The sequence below is a fragment of the Muscardinus avellanarius genome (genome assembly GCF_963383645.1).
Source record: "Muscardinus avellanarius genome assembly, chromosome: 12".
In the NCBI taxonomy this organism is placed as follows: Eukaryota; Metazoa; Chordata; class Mammalia; order Rodentia; family Gliridae; genus Muscardinus; species Muscardinus avellanarius.
The window spans coordinates 20072522-20095513 of NC_137798.1; the positions used below are offsets into that span (position 1 = coordinate 20072522).

Here is a 22992-nt window from a genome sequence, read left to right on the forward strand (position 1 = left end):
ATAGCCAAAGTCTTAGTCATATGTAGTCTGAATTCTTTATTTTTATTTCTTTTGTGGTACTGGGGATAGAACCCAGAGGCCTTCTACCTCTGGAATATATCACCAGATCTACTTTATATTTTATTTGTAAATAGGGTCTCAACTGAGAGCTCACTAAACTGCTGAGGCTGGTTTAGAACCTGCAATCCTACTGTCTCAGGCCCATAAGTACTGGGATTACAAGCATGAGTCACCATGCCCAGTTTTGTAGTCTGAATTCTTATTCCATTATTTATAGAACTTGAGACCTCTAGACAAATCTATTTATTTATTAATTTCTTTATAAAAGATAGCCATTCTAATAAGTATGTGAAAATAAATCAAATGTATATAAAACACTTAAAATTTTAGTCCTTGTTGAATGTTAGTACATGCCATTTATTTCCCCTTTTTATTTGTTTAATTTATCTTTAAATAGTAAAGTTGCCAGCACTTACTGACATTTTTATTGTATGGGTATGCACTCTGTAAGCTGAATATATATCATAAATTTTCTTTAAAAATCCTCTACTCGTCTTTTGTATAAATTAGCCTACATGTACTAGGCAACCATAGAATCTGTACATATACAAAAAGCATGTCAGATTCACTGTCTGCTTTTTAGGAATTTAACAAGGTTTCACCCATTCATTCTGCCCTTTCCATGAGGAACCTACAAGAGATGATAGGACATTCTGTTATAGCACCTTTGGAATTCTTACCTGTAAGTAGCACACAAAAAATTATCATAAAAGGGATAATATTTATTTTGGGATTGGCGAATTGAAAAGTTAGAAAGAGAAGAAAATATTTATTTACTCTTTTTGGAGTATGAAAATAATATTTTAGACATTTGTAGGTAGAATATTCTTCCATAAATATTTTTCCATAAAAATAATTCTAAAATTTTGAGTTTCTTGGTATTTAATTTTTACAGAGACTTGGATTGCCTGAGGTAAAAAAGGAGGTGCTACAAAGGGAAAAGTCTACATTCCTCCCAATTAGTGTAGAATGCCTTCCCCTCACACCCCCAAGTATAAGTTTTAGACTATTTCTGTGGTTACATGACATCACACTCACTATGCAATCTTTTGGTTTTCATGTGTATGCCAAATGTTTGACTCTAAGCAATGTTGATGTGGAGGGCATTCCTGAGGCAGTGCTTTATGATGGCATTACATCTATTATGCACACTGTTAATAAAATTATAGAAATTCCACTAGAAATAGGAAAAGAAAGAGAAAATATAAAGTATTTTTTAAATGTGAGAAGCTAAACAAGTCAATTTCATCTTTAATCATAGAGGGTACATGTGAAACAGAATAATAGAATATTCCTTTTTTGAAAACAACAGTATTTTATTATATTTTTAACATGTTACAACCTTGTAAATTACCATATTTCACAGCCAGACAGCTAAGTGATTTTTTTGTGTGTGGTACTGGGGTGGAACCCAGAGGCTTTCTACCTCCGGGCTACACTCCCAGACTTATTTTTTATACTTTATTTGGAAACAAGGTCTCACTAAGTTGCTTACTAAGTAGCTGAGGCTGGCTTCGAACCTGTGCTATCCTCCTCTCTCAGCCTCCCAAGCGCGGGGATTATAAGTGTGTGCCACCACGTCGAGCTAGCTAAATGCTTTTAAGAAATAGAACAGCCCGGCTTGGTGGCGCTCCATGCTTGTAATCCCTGCACTTGGGAGGCAGAGACAGGATGATTGCGCAGGTTTGCAGCAAGCCATACTGGCTTAAGAGACCCTGTTTCCAAATAAAAATATAAAGAAAAGGGTCTGGGAGTGTAGCTTGGAGGTAGAAGGGCTTCTAGGAACCCCAATACCACGAAAGAAAGAAAGGAAGAAAGAAAGAAAGAAAGAAAGAAAGAAAGAAAGAAAGAAAGAAAGAAAGAAAGAAAGAGAGAAAGAAGAAAAGAAAGAAAGTAAGAAAGTAGAACAAAACTGGGGAAAAACAAAACAAAACCATGGCTATGTCATCTTAGAGTATACTCACCCAGGCCTTTTAATTTAGTCCTTCTGCAGTTCTCATCCCATTTTCTCCTCCTCCCTCCTCATGTTTGCCTTGCTGATTGATATATTTATGAGTGTACAATAATTATCTTAAAGGAGAGGATCACAAAAATAAGATGACTTATAAAACTCCTTTTTTTTTTTTTGCTCAGATCAAATTATCTTTTAGTCTTCTGTTTTGGTGTGTGCTTGTGATGGCAGCCATGATGGTCAGAGACAGTATCTGTGGAAATGCTTTTCCTTAGCTTGATATATATGCACCACCTGAAGTGATCCCTTGGGTTTAATTTTTCTAATATCTGTATAATGAATGCATTAGAATGTAGAAATAAATTTCCTTGGACACTCTTGAGGCCTTATTTATTTCACATGTTGCATGTTCTGGGAATCAGAACAAGGAATCAAAAATTTATCTAAATCAGTGCAACCTTAAAAATTAGTGATTTTAAAAATATTCTTTTTTTTGGTTGTAGGTGTTAATCATATATAGTTTTCAGCTTTGACTTTTTTCTGGCTCTTGATCTACAAATTAGATTCAAGTAATGTTTTAGTTTTATTGCAATTGCTAAGCATATCCTGTCTGATGTAAGGTATGCCAACCAACAAACAACCCTAATATAAATGGAATATCATAATTCATGTCATAGTTGTTCAAATAGGCAGGTAATTTATTTTGCTAAACAATTTTTTTCAGGTCATCTGCTTCACTGAGTCCCCAAGTAGTTATAAATTGTGTGTGTGTGTGTGTGTGTGTGTGTGTGTGTGTGTGTGTGACTTTTGTTGGTGCTTCGTAATTAGACATCATATCAAGGTTGACTGTGGTACAGGCATGCACACATCACATGGTTTTCTTCCCTCCATTTCCCACCCTTCTCCCAATTCTACTTTATACCATTGGTAGTGATGCCTTTGCATATGAACAGAGCATTATTTAAACTGTATCCTTCATTGGTTCTTTTTTATCCTCCCTAATTACCTCTCCCACCCTTACACCACTCTGTTGGCCTCACTCCTCATTTATCTGGAGCCCCTTTTGTTTCCTGTTTTTCTATCTTCATCATATGAGAGAATATAGTGACCTTTGACTTTCTGTGACTGGCTGTTCTCACTTAGCATAATATTCCCTAAATATATCCATTTTCTTGAAAGTTCCATAAATTTTCTTTATGGATAGTAAAATTTAATGTTGTGGACTTCTGGGAAGATGGCGACGGAGAAAAGCGGGGCTTACAAGCCTGCTAACAACCAATCTCTATTACTACAAAATCAGCGCCTTTCATAGTCAGAAAACACCATCAGCAGAGAAACAAAAAATGTAATTACAAGGGACAGAGAAAAAGAGGGCTGGAAAAACGAGACACCAGAAAGAAACCAGATCGCAGAGCCATGGTGCAGCAGCAGGCGCAATCTTTCCTTGCAGCACCAGGCCCCAGAGAGGAGGAGAACTCAGAAGGGAGCTCAGGGCCATAGAGGAGATCAGCTGGCCTCACGCCCGAGGACGCGGCAGTAGTGCCTTACTGCCAGCAGCAGCGGCAAATTCACCGGACAGCACCAGACCAATGCACTCAACAGCCCACCAGGCTCCAGAGAGGAGTGGCGAATAGCGAGCCAAGGTGAGCTGCTGCAGGACAGCTGGGTGGGATTCAGAAGATTTTTCAGCGCAGGGAGCATCTAAAGCTCCCAGTGGCTGGGCTCAGCACACCCTGCAGGGACTCAGAGCGAAGCACAAAACCAGAGAAGAAATACGCCAGCCTCATGGCCAAGGGTGTGGCAGCGGCACTATATCGCCACCGGTGGAAGCAGCAGCGAATTCACCAAGTCCACTACAGCTCCATCGGCGCACTCAACAACAGTGAGTCAAATTGCAGCCCCTAGAGAAGAAATCCCAGTACTGTACTCCCAGGGACTTGACCCAGTGGGGGAGTGGCAGTGGCAGAGATATCACACCATAGGAGAATGCCCAACCTGGCACCCCCACCATGGTCTAAAGCAGCCTCGATTGACTCCCTGGGTCTGAGACTCTGCGGTACAACCTAACAAAGGAGTAGTGGGGACTGACATACCACAGACTTGAGATCCAGAGCACCTTAAGTGAATTCTTAGTGACCCAAGGGAAGAACCCAGAGAAGGCACAAACTTCCAAAATCATGGGAAAGAGGAATAACAATGGAGCAATGAATGCCCACAACCCCACATCAGAACCCAATAAGACAGAAATTCAGAGATTTCTAGAAGATCAAATCAGGAAAATAGCTGTAGAAATAATAGAGGTGTTTTGAAAAGAATTCAGAGAGAGCCAAAAAGAGATAAAGGATGCAATTAATGAAGTAAAGGCCTCAATTCAAAGTACAAACAACCGATTAGACCACATGGAGAATAGAATCTTGCTTTTAGAAGATGATAACTCCAAAAATGAACGCATAGTTTCTAATCTAGAAAAAAAAATCGGACAGCAGAAATCTGACATTGAAGAAATATGGGCCAATTTTAAAGAGCTAACCTAAGAATAAATGGAATAGAGGAGGGAAAAGAAGGTGAAACCAAAGGGATCAACAATCTCTTCAAGGAAGTAATAGCAGAAAATTTTCCAAACATAGAGCAAGAGGTCGATACACAGGTTCAGGAAACTTATAGAACTCCCTTTAGAGAGGATCAGAGAAGAGAATTCCCATGCCACACAATTGTCAAAATGAGCAATGTGGAAGCCAAGTAGAGAATCTTAAAGGCAACAAAAACAAAGGGCCAAGTGACATTCAGAGGCAAACCAATTAGAATCACTCCAGACTTCCCAAACCAAGTCATGAGAGCCAGAAGGGCTTGGAGTAACATATTCCAAACTCTGAAAGAAAACAACTTCCAGCCAAAAATTTTCTACCCAGCAAAACTTTCTATCAAATTAGATGGGGAACTAAGAAGCTTCCATGAGAAACAGAAACTGAAGGAATTTATGTCTTCAAAACCAGCGCTAGAGAAAATACTCAAAGAGATTAACTACAAAGAAGAAATAGGTAACACACACCAGAAGCAGAGAAACAAGATTTTCCATCCAACAGACAACTAAGATTAGTTATCTGTGGAGATTCATTATTTATGTTAGTCTTTTACATATCTCTAAATGGTATTGTTTGCCTTTATTGTTGCTAATTTTTAGGATCTCTAGTTGGAATATTAATATACCTTCAGATATAGCATTTGGAAATATTTTATCCCATTCTATTAGTAACTGTTAACTCTGTTTACATTGTCTTTGGATATACAATATTTTTTTTTATTTTTTAGGGAGTTTGTATACTCTTCTGTTGCCTGTGCCATTGAAATCATAGCCAAGAAATCACTGCCAATTTCAATGTTGGGAGGTTTTATAACCCAGGTTTTCTTCTAAAATTTTATAATCTTAAGATTTATATTTAGGTCTTTTATCTATTTTGAGTTAATATTTTTATATGGTGTTAGATAAAGGTCCAATTTTATTCTTTTTCATGTAATTATTATTTTTCAACAATATTAAGTTAAAAAATAATTATTTCCTTTACCAAATATTCATGGAAACCTTGTCAAAAATAACTTGACAATATATGCAAGAATTTATCTCTAGGCTTTTATTTAACTCCAATTGTTTATATATCTGCCTTTATAACAGTACTATACTGTTTCAATTATTGTAGCTTTATATGGTTTGAAATCAGAAAATATACATCTAGGTTTGTTCTTTTTTGAGACCGTTTTGGGTATCTAGAGTCCATATTCCACATTAGGATAGATTTTTTCTGAAAAATTAATAAATAAATGCATGATAGTTTCACCTAAAAAGAAAAAAAAATATTCTCTGGTAAGAAAGAAAGCCAAAAGAAATATCGAAATGTTATCTTTAAGTCATCAATAGCTTGGTAGCAGACAAATGAAACTGTTCTGTGAGATTATCATTGTTAATTTTGGGTAAGTTGCTATAATACTAGATGTTATCCACTAAGCCAAGCATGGGAAGGAAGGATGGGGAGGGAACGGGGTGGGGATTGGGTAGGGGCTAATTGGGTGATGTGTGCATGTATGTCTACAAAAGTTTTTTTTTAAATCCCATTATGATGTATGAATACAGTGCACCAATAAAAAATAAAAAAATAAAAAAAATTAATTTTTTGTGCACACCACATTTTCTTTACCCATTCTTCTGGGTAAAGAATTCAGAAGAATGATACTTAGGTAGGTTGAAAGAAACCTAGGTTGGTTCCTAAATTTGTCTTTTGTAAATTATATTGCTATAAACATAGGGATGCATATATCGCTATATTGTTTTGACATTAATTTTTAAGAAATATACTGAGGAATGGTATAACTAGGTAATATAATAGTTTCATTCCTGGTCTTTTGAAGAGCCGCCATAGTGTTTGTAGTAATTGTACTAATTTATAATCCCATTAACGGCATATAAGAGTTTTTCCACATCCTTGCGAACATTTACTATTGTTTGTATTCTTGATAAATGCCATTCTAACTGGAGTTAGATGGAATCTCTGCAGCTTTGATTTGCATTTACCTGATTGCTAATAATTTTGAACATTTTTCATGTTTTATTGGTCAATTTTATTTCTTCTTTAGAGAAGTATTTATTCAATTCAGTTGCCCAGAAAGCACTGCATGGATTTATTAATTTTTGTTTTAATTGAAAAATAAAGCAGAAACAGTTTGCATGTATTTGGGACGACAATTTTGCCTCAGGACCTTATTGATTCTTCTGTCCTTTTCCATATTTCAAAGAATTTTGAATTTTGAATCTGGCCATTTCATGGAGGTTCACAAGTGACAATTTCATTAATGGTATTATGGTAAACAGGCAAGATGAAGCTGGTAATTTTAGTATGTCACGTACAGTCCATAGAATGGGAGATAAACTCTGTGGAGACTCTGTGATTTGCCATTTTAATCAAGATCGTGTGCATATAAAATTTCCAAAATACAAGACAAATTGGTGCTTTTGGTATTTCCTACCACGAGTCTAACTTCTTTGAGCAACATACCATTTACATATTTAAATTCCAGGCCTAGAGTTTGGTCCATATGCCAAATGATATGTGTTGACAACTTTATTTTTATTTTTATTTATTTTTTTAATGGTGGTATTTATTTTTTAATGGTGGTTCCTGGAAGCCCTTCTACCTCTGGGCTACACTCCCAGAACTATTTTTACATTTTTTTTTCAAATTTGGAAACAGGGTCTCCTAAGCCAGTGTGCGTGGCTGGCTTTGAACCTGTGTGATCCTGCTGTCTCTGCCTCCCAAGTGGGGATTACAAGCGTGGGCCACCATGCCCAGCCTATGTGTTGACAATTTTAAGTGGGGCATTTATCCATGGTGTCAAACAGTTCTGCTTCTTAGGATATAAATATATAAAAATCTCATGATGTTAAGGAATCAGCAGTAGAAAAAGATTAAATTATGAGGCTCATGGTAAGCCCCAGTGAAGAATTATAGTCTAGAAGCTAAAACCTGGCATTTCATAGCAGATAATTATACTTCTTCTTTTTTTTTTTTTTTTTGGTGGTTCTGGGGTTCCTGGAAGCCCTTCTACCTCCGGTCTACACTTCCAGACCTATTTTTACATTTTTATTTGGAAACAGAGTCTCCTAAGCCAGCGCATGTGGCTGGCTTCGAACCTGTGCGATCCTCCTGTCTCTGCCTCCCAAGCGCGAGGATTACAAGCGAGCGCCACCACGCCCGGCCTTCTTTTAAAAAATGGATATTGTCAAGCTGGGCGTGGTGGCGCACACTCGTAATACCCGTGCTTGGGAGGCGGAGACAGGAAGATTGCACAGGTTCGAAGCCAGCAGCTCTGGCTTAAGAGACCCTGTTTCCAAATAAAAAAGTATAAAATAGCTCTGGGAGTGTAGCCCAGAGGCAGAAGGGTTTCTAGGAACCTTAGTACCACCAAAAAGTTAAAATAAATAAATAAATAAAAAATATTGTCTTTAACTCAGTGCTTGTAAAGATGAAATGCTTGACTACACAGCACTGAGTTGCCATTATTTTAGAATTTCCATTATGAATTGCATTATGATTACTGTATAAAGCTTGTCAGTTGAAACTGATATAGCTATAATTAAGCTTAGTACTAAGAGGGCACTAAAGCTCATGAGCAGACGAGCCAGCAGCATCTCTTTCTGTGGCCATTAAGGGCTCCTGTGTGAAATCTAAAAGATAATGAGAATTTTCATGATTAGTTTATGTGAAGTTCAAATTGGTATGTGAATTCTAGCCAAAACTTTATAATAGTTGGATAACAACAATTATCGATGGAGACAGCTCTGTACACCACAAAGAGGTGAAGTGTTCCCAAAGGGCATCACTCCAAGCACTACATCATCTTATTAGTTTTGTGTGAAAGAAGTATTCCAAGGTACAGATGTATGTACATTTCCAAGGAATGGTCAATGACTTGACCCAGTGGTAAGATACTCACAGATTTATCGATTGAAACACTGGAGAAAGGTAGATCTGAAGCAGAGACATCATGATACGTGAGAGAAAACATGTGTGAAAACATTTGATTATAATAGAATATCTGCCTGAAATTATCCCATACAGAAGCACAGAATTGTCACTGAACAACCAAGAAAAAAAATTTACACTTTTGACAGTATTAATGCTATCCTGTTTTTGTCTTTTGCCATCACAAAATAACTTAAAATCTACATCTATATACATATTAGCATATACTTATTTCTCTCTCTTGTCCATATGTCCATGATGCAGATCTTTCCTGAAAGACATATATAATAATGTTTACATGAACATTGTTAGTTTCTATTAGTTTGGTGTTTTTGAAAAGTGATGCTGTGAAGAAAAAGGGGAGGAATCAGAGGAGGCAGGGACAGTCTTTAGAATATTATACAGTTCAGACTCCTAAGCAGGACACCTAAAAGAAAGAGTTGTTGGATTTATTTCCAAACTTTCTGTTTTGTGCCATTGAGGTATTGCAATTTATACAGTAACATTGTACTATCTTAATTACTATATGTTTTAGTATTTTTGAGTTAAATTATATCCAGTGTTTTATCTTGTTATGGTCATCTATATACTTATGTTTTATAATTCTATATACTTAAGTTTTCCTACATAACTTTACTATTCACTTGCCAAATTTTATGAAAGCCTTTTGAAATTTTAATGATAAAAAAGTAATTTATATGGTTATTTAAGAAGAAATATAAACTTAATTTTGCTCCACCAATCAATGTATAAATATTCTTTCATTTGTCTTGGTCCTTTTAAATCTTAGTAATAATTTATAGATTTTTAAGAATTTTTCTTGAACATGTTTTATTGTAATTCTTTTTGTATAGAATTTTTTTTTTGCCACAAAGCAATAAGTGGTTCATTTGATTGAGTCTGTTAGTGGTAAAACTTTTTTGTTTTTATGTATGTCAAAATCTAAACGTATTGCAGAAAAACTTAAAAGAAAACAAAACAGCAAAATATTTTTTTGGCATCCATCTAGGTTGTCATTTACTTTTTCTGTCTTTTAATATATTACAAGTTTGGAGGTTATTTTGATGCTACTCAAAATCTCATTTATAGGCAGATTGTTTTTCTTTGTGTGTAATCTCAACTTTTGTTTTCTTTGGCTATTCTATAGGTCTTATTTTTCCTTTGGTGGTATATTTATTACAATATGTAAAAGTTGAATTTTAAGGTGAATTTTAAAAATTATTCTTCTAGTGTTTCACTTAAATTTTGATATCTGAGTATTTATGAGTTTTTCCTTTAAAATTTAAACATTCTTAGACATAATGTCCTTCAATTTAATCTCTTATTTTTTTCTCTTGCACTGTCATTTATACCTGGGTTATATTTCCTTATTACATACTTCATATTTTAATTTATCTTTTCTACTTTTATTATCTTTGAGTGTTGCATTTTATTAATGTACTTATGGATTATTAATCTTTCAGAATGAAAACTTAATTTTTCTGTTCAGTTTTAATTTCATTGTTATTTTTATTTTGAAAGTTCTGTTTATTTTTAAATATAGCTTCATTTTTTAGCAGTTAATTTTTTTAACTTTTTTTTAAACAATGGGATAAAATGAGCAGTATTAAAAGGGTACATTTACATAATACAATTTTTTCAAAAGAAGAGTTTAACAAAATAAACTAGTAATCTAATATAATTTTTAATAATTAAGTCTACTTTTCAAGGCTGAACTTTAAAATGCTAATTTAAAATAGAAATAGTTAATCTGTATACAACAAATTCTTAAATCAAATACTTTTTTAATAAATAGATTTCTAGAAGTTAGTATATATTTAATATTTTTCTGTATTAAGAAGTTTAGTAGTTTAGGTCAAGTGTTTCTTTTTTATTTCTGAGGTCTTTATTTCATCCATATCTTTTTTTTTTATTGGTGCACTGTATTCATCATAGTGGGATATAAACTTTTGTAGACATACATGCACACATCACCCAGTCAGCCCCCACCCGATCCCCACCCCATTCTCTCCCCAGCCCTCCCTCCCATGCTTGACTTAGTGGTTGACATCTAGTATTATGGCAATTTATCTAAAATTAAAAATGATAATCTCACATAACAGTTTCATTTGTCTGATACCAAGCTTTTGATGACTTAAAGATAACATTTCAATATTTCTTTTTACTTTCTTTCTTACCAGAGAATATTCTTTCTATTTTTTTAGGTGAAACTATCATATACTTATATATTTATTTTTCAGAAAAAAAATCTATCCTAATATGGAATATAGACTCTAGATACCCAAAACAATCTTGAAAAAGAACAAAGCTAGAAGATATATATTTTCTGATTTCAAACCATATAAAGCTACAATAATTGAAACAGTGTAGTACTATTCTAAAGGCAGATATATAAACTATTGGAGTTAAATAAAAGCCTAGAGCTAAATTCTTCCCTATATTGTCAAGTTATTTTTGACAAGGTTTCCATGAACATTTGGTGGTGGAAATAATAATCTTTTAACTAAATATTGTTGAAAAATAATAATTACATGGAAAAGAATAAAGTTGGACCCTTACCTAATCCCATATACAAATATTAACTCAAAATAGATAAAAGACCTAAATATAAATCTTAAGATTATAAAATTTTAGGAGAAAATCTGGGTCATAAAACCTCACAACATTGAAATTGGCAGTGATTTCTTGGCTATGATTTCAATGGCACAGGCAACAGAAGAGTATACAAACTCCCTAAAAAATAAAAAAAAATATTGTATATCCAAAGACAATGCAAACAGAGTTAACAGTTACTAATAGAATGGGATAAAATATTTCCAAATGCTATATCTGAAGGTATATTAATATTCCAACTAGAGATCCTAAAAATTAGCAACAATAAAGGCAAACAATACCATTTAGAGATATGTAAAAGACTAACATAAATAATGAATCTCCACAGATAACTAATCTTAGTTGTCTGTTGGATGGAAAATCTTGTTTCTCTGCTTCTGGTGTGTGTTACCTATTTCTTCTTTGTAGTTAATCTCTTTGAGTATTTTCTCTAGCGCTGGTTTTGAAGACATAAATTCCTTCAGTTTCTGTTTCTCATGGAAGCTTCTTATTTCTCCATCTAATTTGATAGAAAGTTTTGCTGGGTAGAAAATTTTTGGCTGGAAGTTGTTTTCTTTCAGAGTTTGGAATATGTTACTCCAAGCCCTTCTGGCTCTCATGACTTGGTTTGGGAAGTCTGGAGTGATTCTAATTGGTTTGCCTCTGAATGTTACTTGGCCCTTTGTTTTTGTTGCCTTTAAGATTCTCTGCTTGGCTTCCACATTGCTCATTTTGACAATTATGTGGCGTGGGGATCCTCTTCTCTGATCCCGTCTAAAGGGAGTTCTATAAGTTTCCTGGACCTATGTATCAACCTCTTGCTCTATGTTTGGAAAATTTTCTGCTATTACTTCCTTGAAGAGATTGTTGATCCCTTTGGTTTCAGTTTCTTTTCCCTCCTCTATTCCAATTATTCTTAGGTTAGCTCTCTTAAAATGGGCCCATATTTCTTCAATATCAGATTCCTGCTGTCGGATATTTTTTTCTAGATTAGAAACTATGCGTTCATTTTTGGAATGATCATCTTCTAAGAGCGAGATTCTGTTCTCCATGTGCTCTAATCAGTTTTTTGTGCTTTGAATTGAGGACTTTACTTCATTAATTGCATCCTTTATCTCTTTTTGGCTCTCTCTGAGTTCTTTTCGAAGCACCTCTATTATTTCTACAGTTATTTTCCTGATTTGATCTTCTAGAAATCTCTGAATTTCTGTTTTATTGGGTTCTGATGTTGTGGGGTTGTGAGCATTCATTGCTCTACTATTATTCCTCTTTCCCATGATTTCGGAAGTTTGTGCCTTCTCTGGGTTCTTCCCTTGGGTCACTATGACTTCACTTAAGGTGTTCTGGATCTCGAGTCAGTAGTATCTCAGACCCCACTACTCCTTTACTGGGTTGTATCACAGAGTCTCTGACCCAGAGAGTTGATAGAGGCTGCTTTAGACTGTGGAGGGTGCCAGGTTGCATGTTCTCCCTTGGTGTAATATCTCTGCCACCACCCCTCTCCCTCTTGGTCAAGTTCCAAGGAATACAGTACTGGGATTTCTCCTCTGTGGCCCACACTTTGACTCACTGTTTTTGAGTACGCAGATGTAGCTGTACTGGACTCGGTGAATTCATTGCTGCTGCAGCCGGTGGCAATATGGCGCCGCTGCTACGCCCTCGGCCGTGAGGCTAGCGTACTTCTTCTTGGTTTTGATTTCCACTCTGAATCCCTGCAGCGTGTGCTGAGCTCAGCCACTGGGAGCTTTAGATGCTCCCTGCGCTGAGAAATCCCACCTGGCTGTTCCGCAGCGGCTCACCTCGGCTTGCTGTAGCCGTCTGGTGAAATCGCCGCTGCCGCCGGCAGTAAAGCGCTGCTGCCGCATCCTCGGGCGTGAGGCCGGTGTATCTCCTCTGTGGCTCTGAGCTCTGTTCTTAGTCCGCTTTATCTCTGGAGCCTGGCGATTTTTTTTTCCTCTGGTGATGGTGTTTTCTGGCTATGAAAGGCTCTGATTTTGTGGTAATGGAGATTGGTTGTTAGCGGGGCTCTTAAGCCCCGCTTTTCTCGGTCTCCATCTTCCCAGAAGTCCTTCATCCATATCTTTAAAAAAATTTTTTTATTGGTGCATTGTAACCATACATCTTAATGGGATAATAGATAGTTGAGACATACATACACACATCACCCAATTAGCCCTTACCCAATTCCTGCCCCATTCCCTCCCCCCTCCTCTTCCCATGCTTGGCTTAGTGATTGATATATTTATTTAAGTACATCATTTGCTTTAGAGACTTTCCCTCTTTCCTCCTCTCATCCCCTCAGTTAGGTCACCTTATTTACTCATCTATAGAATCTGCTTCTTCATCTAGAATTCCTATTATGACTTATTTCTCCCTTGCTAGGGAGGGCATCTGATTTCTTATTTTTTGTGACTGACTAATCTCACTTAAGATAATGTCCTCTAGTTCCATCCATTTCCCTGTAAATGATGTAATTGTGTTTCTCTTTATGGCTGAGTAAAATTCCATTGTGTACTTATTTCACAGTATTGATGGACATCTTGGCAGGTTTTATAGTTTTGTTTTATAGTTTTGTAATTATAAATTGTAATTTGTGAATTGTACAGCTATGAACATTGATACTCTTGCATTGTTTGGTAGTTTGGTTTCCTTTCTTTTGGGTAGATACCCAGAAGTGGTATTGCTGGATCAAATGGTAAATTCTTTCCCATTTTTCTGAGGATCCTATATACTGTTTTCCAGAGTGATTGCACTAATTTGCAATCCTACCAACAATGTTTTAGAGTTCTCACTTCCCCACATCCTTGCCAGCATTTGTTGTTGTTTGTGTTTTTATTTTTATTTTTTTCAATTCTGAGGATGGAACCCTGGGGCATTCAACCTCTGAGCTACACCCCCTTCCCTATATTTTATTCTTTATTTTGAAGACAGGTCACACTGAGTTGCAGAGTGCCTCACTAAGTAGCTGAAGCTTTCCGTGAACCGCAATCCTACTGTCTCAGTCTCCCGAATGCTGGGATTACAAGAATGCACCACTACATCTGGGGTTGTTTGTGTTCTAAATGATTGCTATTTGAGTTAGAGTTAGGTGAAATCTCAGGGTAGTTTCGATTTGCATCTCTCTGATTGCCAATGATGTTGAGCATTTTTTCATGCATTTATTGGCCATTTGAATTTCTTCTTTTGTGGTGTCTATTTAGTTTGCTTGCCCATTTTGTTATTGGATGCTTTGTTTTCTTAGTGTTGAGTTTCTTGAGTTCTCTGTATATTCTAGATATTAGTCCTCTATCGGTGGTGTAGGTGGAAAAAATCTTCTCCCATTCTGTTGGCTCTTGATTGAAGTTCTTGACAGTTTACTTTGCTGAACAGAAGCTCTTTAGTTTCATGCAATCCCACGTATTGATTTGCCTTTTAATTTGTTGTGCCTTTGGGGTCTTGTTGAGAGTGTTTATCTGTGCCTATGTGTTGCAGTGTTGGATCTATGCCCACTTCAAGGAGCTTCAAAGTCTCTGGTTTGATTTCCAAGTCTTTGATCTGTCTTGAATTGACTCTTGTACAGGGTGATAAAGTGGGATTAATTTCCAGTTTTCTGCATATGGTTAACCAGTTTTGCCAATACCATTTGTTAAACAGGCTATCTTTTTTTCAGTGTATGTTTTTGGCCCCTTTGTCAAAAATCAATTGGCTGAAAGTGTTTGGATTTGTTTCCGGGTCTTCTACTCTGCTTCAATGGTCTATGTATCTGTTTTTGTGCCAGTACCATGCTGTTGTAGTGTTGGATTAATGCCCTCTTCAGGGAGCCTCAAAGTCTCTGGTCTATACTTAGAATACCTAACAAAGTCAACCAAAAACTCTTTGAGAACTAATTAACAAATTCAGTAAAGTTTCTGGATACAAAATCAATCTTAAAAAATCGGAAGCTCTTCTGTGCACCATCCATAAATCCACTTCAAAAGGAATCCAGAAAACACTTCCACTCTGGTATTCCCACACACACACAAAAAAACTTAGAAATAAACTTAACCTAGCATGTAAAAGACATCTAAACATCTACGAAGAAAATTATAAAACAATGAATAAAGACATCAAAGAAGATCTTAGAAGATGGAAAGATGTCCAAGTTTATGGATAGGCAGAATAAATATCATCAAAATGACCATACTTCCAAAAGTGATCTATAGATTCAATGCAATATCCATTAAATCACCAAGGTCATTCCTCATAGACTTAAAAAAATTAATCCTTAAATTCATTTCATATTAAAAAAAACTCAGAATAGCCAAAGTAGTTCTCAGCAATAAAAAACATGCAGGAAGAATCACAATACCTGACTTTAAACTATACTACAAATAATAAAAACAGCATGGTACTGCCACAAAAACAGATACATAGACCAATTGAGCAGAATAGAAGACAGAAATAAATCCATACACTTGCAGCCAATTGATTTTTGACAAAGGGGCCAAAAGCAACACTGGATAAAAGCCTGTTCAAGAGTCAATTCAAGATGTGTCAAAGACTTGGTCAAGTGTTTCTTTAACAGCTAATATAGAAAGTTTCTTTAGTGCCAATATTATGGTTTTGTGTGTGTGTGTGTGGGGGGGGTTGGGGATGGAACCTAGAGGCATTTGACCTCTGAGCTATACCCTATGCCCTATTTTTATTGTTTATTTTTTGAAACAGGGTCTCACTAAGTTGTGGAGGGCCTCACTATGTAGCTGAGGCTGTCTGCAAACCGTGATCCTCCCATCTCAGCCTTCCGAATGCTGGGATTACAAGCATATGCCACCATGCCTGGCTCTTTATATAGTTTTTAAATCAAAGAATGGTACTGTAACTTCTGAACTGGCAAGGACAATCACAGTATTATTTTTATACAAAACTAGTAGTTCAGTTGAATAAATTTCTCTAATACTTGCTCAATTCCAAGCAGATTCTGGCATCAATATTGTTTAATGTGTTCCTTAATTTATTCATTCAACAAATATTTATTGAGCATTTAACATATACCAGATCCTGTGAATAAAACATGGGAGGACAGCCTACCTTCAATGACTCACACATGGGCCAGCCAAAATCAGTGCATGAAATTTGGCTGGGGACCATGGGTGCCGGGTGGGGTGGAGGCAAGGCTGCCTAGGTGGTAGGGGAGGAGTGTGTGTCTGCAACTGGAGGCGAGAAAGTGAAGATGGCCACCAAATCCTGTCAGAGTGCAACCAACAGGTTCCTGTTGCATGTAAATCATGTTCCTGTGGTTGTGTATTTATTAGCAGAAAGCTATTAAATACAAAGCACTCAGATAAATCACCACCTTCTACAGAGAAAAAGGACAAGAAAATTGACATCTCTCCCAACCTCTCTGATGAAAAGGCTTTTGTGTTTTCAGTTGCCTTGGCAGAAATAGAAACCCATGTCATTTCTGTGAGTTTGATTCCACTGTGATTTACTTGAATGTCCAAATTTCAGCTTTTTCACTGGAGTTGGAGAGAGGAATTTGCAAGTACCAGTTAAGGACAGATATCTCAGAATTAGACAGATTTCAGAATTAGATCTACAGGGTTTTCAGACTGCACTGCCAATTAGCTTACTGAGGTCCAAGTTTTTATAAATCCCTTAAAACATAACCAGTTTCAGGGGGGGGAAATTTCAACATGCATAACCTTTGAATATTTATGTAAATTGGTAATGTTGTAGTTGAGAATATTATGACAATTAACAGGAAAGATGGTTAAGGAATAATCATATGGTTTATGGACCGCTAAAATGTGACTTGCAAATAGATTCAATTTATATAGGTTTAGATTGTCATACAAATTATTTTTTCTTTGTTGAAAAAGTTTTGAAAACACATTTTTATTAAAAGTTATCAAATTATTGCAAATAAAATTCACTTAAAATGCTAAAGAAGTTAACAAAGCAAACTATAACTTCATTTTGTAGTGAATTTAGAATCATTTCTTCCTCTTCCAATTTTTCAAAGAGTTTAAAAAGTATAGGTATTAACTTATTAAAATTTTAGTAGTCATCATCAGTAAGAACATCTCTTAGAATTTATTTGGTGTTGAGTATTTCTTGTCATTATTAATTCAATTTCTTGTTGTTGGCATGTTCATATTTTGTACTTCTTTATAAGTCCATCTTGGAGAGTTTCGTGCTTCTAGGAATCAATCCTTTTATAGATTATCTAATTTGTTGTCATAATTTTTTTCAGAGGAATATTTTATGGTTCTTGTATTTCGGTCATATTAGTTGTAATATCTTTAATTTATGTTTTTCTGAATCATCTCTTTAATCTGTTAGTCTATTTTAAGGTTTGACAATTTTCCCATATTTGTGAATTTCCTAGATTTCCTCTTCTTATCAGTAAATAGTTTCATACAGGTCTGAATGATATTTGGTATTATTTCAACCTTCTTATGTACTTAAGACTTGTAATTTGGCCTAACCTTGGAAATATTCTGGAGATGGTTTTTGACATATTCAGAAAAATGGCCTCTTATGTTTCATGTTTTAACTATGACTTAGGGACTATGTTTTTTCGGGGAGATGGTACTGGACATTGAACACAGGGACATTCTACTTCCAAGTTACACTATAATCCCTAGTTTTTTTTTTTTAAAAAAAAACAGAGTATGGCTAGGTTGATGAGAGGGTCACTACTTGCTGAGACTTTCCTCCCACCTGAAAATCTACTGTATATATACAGCCTCCCAAGTACTGGGAATACAGGCGTGTGCCACCTTGTCCAGCAAGGCCCATTTCATTTGATATAGATATACCTACCACTGCTCTCTTTTGGTTTCCATTTCCATTGACCATTTTTTATATTCCAGTTTATTTCATGTTTTGTATATCCTTAAAGCTAAAGTACATTTCTTGTGCAATATATAGTTAGATATTACTATTTTATCCACTCAACCACTCTGTCTTTTTGTTGAGGTTTTTCACATTTATATAAAGTAACTGTTGATAGATAAAGAGTTAATGTTGCCATTTAATTAATTTGTGTTATAACAAGTTTGTAGTTCCTTTGTTTATTTCTTTGTGATTTGATGATTATTTCTATAGTGGCATGCTTTGATTTCTTTTTCTTTATCTTTGGTGCATCTACTGTAAGTTTGTAAATCTTTAATTATTATGGAAATATCTAAAACATTTTATCATTGTCTACTTTAAACTGATAACTTTTAAATCCATCATCACCTTTAACTTTTTGGTATCACAATTAACATAATTTTTATTTTGCATTATTTACAATAATTATTAATTATTTTGTATTTTAAACCTTATAAAATTTTTATGCATATCAAAGTTAAGTATTATTTTCCACTCAGAATATTATAATCTCTAGGGTGTGTATAAAACATAGCCAATGATAGCAGGGGTAATTATATCACATAAAATAAGCTTGAATACAAAACTGTACAAAGAAACAGGAAGTCATTATGGAATGATAAAGGGTCAAATCATCATAACAACATAACAGCTATAAATACGTACATGCTAACATTTTGATAGGATTTTAGGATAAGTAAAAAATTAATAGTAAGTTGCCTTTTGACAAGGGTAAGTTAAAAGCTTGAAGAGATTTCAAGGTACAAAATAAAAATTTTTAAATGAATTTAGGACATTATTCAAGTGAATTTAATTAAATTGGTGTCCATCTTGAGGAACTTATGAATTAGTTAAACAAATTTTAGGGTATTCTTCATACTTATAATAACAGAAAAAGATGGAATGGATAATTTACCCTAAAGTAAGAATAATTTATGCATGCATTTTAGAGAAATAAGTCACAGTGTTCTGCTAGTTCATTATTGAATGTTAACATCTCTGAACTGTTTTAAATCCCTACCTATCTGTATCTAAAGACTGGAAAAATTTATAGATTAAAAACTTTCAACCTATTATAATTTCAGTATATCCTCAATATATAGTAATTACAATGAGTTCCTGGAAATTAAGTGTTTCCCTTGGCAGACACATAATAGCTTCTGAATCTTTTCATAGCAGTTTTCATTTCTTTATTTCTCAGTGTGTAAATGGCTGGATTTAGCAGAGGTGTAAAAACAGAGTAAAACACAGCCAGAAATTTGTCGAGCCAGGTGATGTTGAGTGGCCACACATAGATAAAGATACAGGGCACAAAAAAGATCACTACCACTGTGATGTGGGCAGAGCAGGTGGACAGGGCCTTAGATGCACCCGTTTTAGAGCTTTGGTGAACGGTGAAAAGAATGCACGTGTAGGATATTAACAACAGAATAAAACATGTTATACCCACAATCCCACAGTCAACATTCATCAAAATGTCCAAGTTATGGGATTCTATGCAGGCCAACTTGATCACCAGTGGCAAATCACAAAAGAAGCTGTCTATTTCTCTGGGGCCACAAAAAGGCAGCTGGACAATCACAATGATGTGACTCATGGCATGGACAAAGCCAATGGTCCAGCAAGATATCACCATTCCTATGCACCTTTGCAGGCTCATAATGGTGGAGTAGTGGAGGGGTTTGCAAATGGCTACATAACGGTCATAGGCCATGACCACAAGAAGCACCATCTCACCTGCTGCAATGAAATGGGCAAAGAGGATCTGGCACATGCAGCCTCTGAAGGAAATGGTCTTGTTCTCCCTGAGAAAGTCTGTGATCATCTTAGGAGTGGTGACTGAGGAAAGCCACATATCGACAAAGGACAGGTTGGCCAGCAAGAAGTACATGGGGGAGTGGAGGTGAGGGTCAGTGCTGACTAAGATCATGATGGAAACATTTCCAGATACAATGAGCAGATAAAGCATCAAAAATATCATCAAGAGTAAGATCTGTGTATTCCATGAGTGGGCAAGTCCCAGAAGCACAAACTCTGACACCGTGGACTGATTTCCTTCATCCATTTTATTCAACATGTACTCAAATCCTAGAAAGAAGGATAGATTATTACTAGTGTGAAAAAGGACTTAATTTTTAGAGTTTAGTATTCACATTAAAATTTATCATCAAATCTGAAATTAAAAGGTATAATTAAAAGGTGTAATCTTGGCTAAATATAAATGGCATTATTCCTCAAAAAATGGTAACTTTCTTAGATTGAGTTTCCAGGACATGAGAAGGGATTGTTATGCAAATACTTGTGAGAAGCAATTGATAAAAAGTGTGTACAGTGACAGGCTAAAATTTGGTGGTGGTTCAACCTGGAAATTAGGTCTATTCACAAGTCCAGAAGAATGAAAATACGAGTGTGGCACTAACAGGCATCATTAAATATAAAAAAATTAAGTCATAGTCTTGGGTATATGATAGCAGTTAGACATTGAAATTCAGTACAAATTATACAAACTTACCATTTCTTTGTAATCTATATAACAATTCAAGCATCAATGGAAACTCTACTATGAGATTTTGTTAAATTGTTTTTGCTTGTTCCTCTAAAACATATGTTGGAGAAATTGTTTTAAAAGAAGATATTTTGAAGGCCATATACTAAATGTCTTGGCATGATGCTCTGGATAGAAAATCAGGAACATAATTTATGATTAATAAAAATCTGTAATACAATTTATTGAATGAACTGGCTGGATTAGAAATTGTGTCAATGTACAATCCTGTAGAAATGTCATGCAAAGTGGAAGACAACCATATTTAGGTTCAAACTTGATGAACTCTGAAATTTTTGTAAAAATTAAGGTTATCAATAGAAAAGGGTTATCAGTGGATTCTATAAAATCCTGATGCTTTGAAATATTAGTTTCCTGACATGAAAGTTACAAATGTCATCTATCATCTGTATATATATATATATATATATATATATATATATATATATATGTGTGTGTGTGTGTGTGTGTGTATATATATATATGTATATATATACACACACACATATATATTTGAAAGATGGGAATAAATTATATGCATGTATAAGAAGCAAGGTGCATCTCAGTGTTATGTGAACATAAAATTAAACCTTCAGTGAATATCTTATTAACCTCTAAATACGAAAATATTGCTTATATTTAATCTTTTGACTTATTTAGGTTGGGAACAAGGAGAGCAGACAAATAATAAAAAATGTAACTTTAATGTGAGAACTATTTTTCCTTCTATTCACTCAAGTTTTAGGAGCATATACTATTGACAGAAAAAAGAAAATTCTCCAGAAGAAATCAGATAACACATATACTTTTTAAAAAAAATGAAATATGATAGTCCTATAACTTACAAATAAACATGTCTTCTGTAGTATAGATTTACCCAACATCTAAGGAAAATACACTAAAATTTTAGAGTGTATTTTATACCTTCTCCAAGATTCAAACAATTTGACATGTGTTTTCAAAACAGTTTTTTGTGGAGAATAAATTTTATAGAATACATTTTCAAAAATAGTTCTATGCTTATAAGTTACATAGGTTACAGTTAGTGGAAAAAATCAGGATTTCATATCCTTTAAAATCATATATATATATATATATATATGTATATATGTATATATATATGTATATATATGAAAGTAAATTTGTTTGCTTTATTATGTTTTTCTTTTTTTATTCACTTTTATTGGTGTATTGTAATTATAGATAATAATGAGGTTCAAAGTGATAGAACATACGTGCGTAGAGCACTTAGTGAGTTTCCCTCCAGATACTATCCTGCTCAGAAAAATCAGTTTTGTAATACTAATATTTAAAATATTGGCAGAAAAATTATATAGAATTAGTAAACTAATGATTTTAAATTAGTCCAAATAGAGTGAAATCTAACTCCATTACTTTTTTACCTTATGGCCTTGTATTAAACCTATTTCTGCTTCCATTTTCTTATCAATAAAATGAGTACACTCTTTGTAAAAATTACAGAAAACAGTTAACCTTTTCAAGTACTTAGAGTATGTTAACAAATATTAATTTTTTCTCTACTCCATTCTTTATGGTGGGTTTAGAAACAGTACTCTTTCCAAAACTATGGGTAAGCAATTTAACTCTTTATGCAAAAATATACAATCCCTCTTCTTTTCTGCAAAATATATACAATCACACTTCTTTAAAATACTTACTACTGACATTTTCTCTACATTGGTGTATCAGATACAAGGGACATTTTAGACATGCTGTTTGGTTTTCTGGAACATAAAACTGTTTCAACTTCTCTTGACCATTTATATTTTATTAATATTTTAAAATCCAGATACAATGTACAAGGTACTATTGCCTAATAGTAGATTATACTAAAATATCTTTGAAATTCTTATCATTTACTCAGAGATAATTTTCATAAAAGGAACTAATATTAGCTATGAGATTAATTAAATAAAAAATTGGGAAAGGAAACAAATTGGGTTATTATTTTAGGAGTATTAAAATATGATAATTATTTTAGGAGTATTAAAATACGGTAAAAAAGATTTTATTCCTCTTTAGAGGAATAAAAGATCTTTCTTTCCATAAAGATCTTTTATTGCAAAAACACTGAATTCTGTGGTACTCTCAATATTTGTATTTTTGAAGCATATATTAGGACTTAGGCAATAAATGGCCTGAAATACCTACTGGTGAGGTAGACAGGGTATGGCTGTAGCTTGTGATGTTTTCCTTTGTTCTCAGACTGAGACTTTTAATCCAGTTTCTGCAGTAAACAAGCTTTATTATTTCTCACTAGGTTTGCAATCCCTTTTGCTTCTATCTCTATGTTAAATGTTACCTTACATGTTTTACACTATCATCTATAATTTTTTCCTTTTACTCTTTTAAAAGGCAAAAAACGTTGCAACAAGGAGAGCTGGAAGCCGCTCCTGTTGATTAACAGGCAGAGAATTGTGACCTCCCTGCACATGCCAGAGAGCCTATCTGAGGCCATGCATTTTGGTGTTGTGCAC

At 34.6% G+C, this 22992-nt stretch overlaps 1 protein-coding gene across 1 annotated transcript in view; it reads right to left on the reverse strand.

Annotated features, from left to right (window-relative positions):
- Positions 1 to 20014, reverse strand: part of LOC308270897 (uncharacterized protein) — a gene marked incomplete at both ends in the record, with an annotated part of 44695 nt that extends 24681 nt beyond the window's left edge. Inside the window, one exon of the mRNA XM_080707052.1 lies at positions 19082 to 20014. Within this exon, the coding sequence (XP_080563178.1) occupies positions 19082 to 20014 (933 nt within the window). The remainder of the gene's footprint in view (positions 1 to 19081) is intronic.
- Positions 20015 to 22992: the final 2978 nt, after the last annotated feature.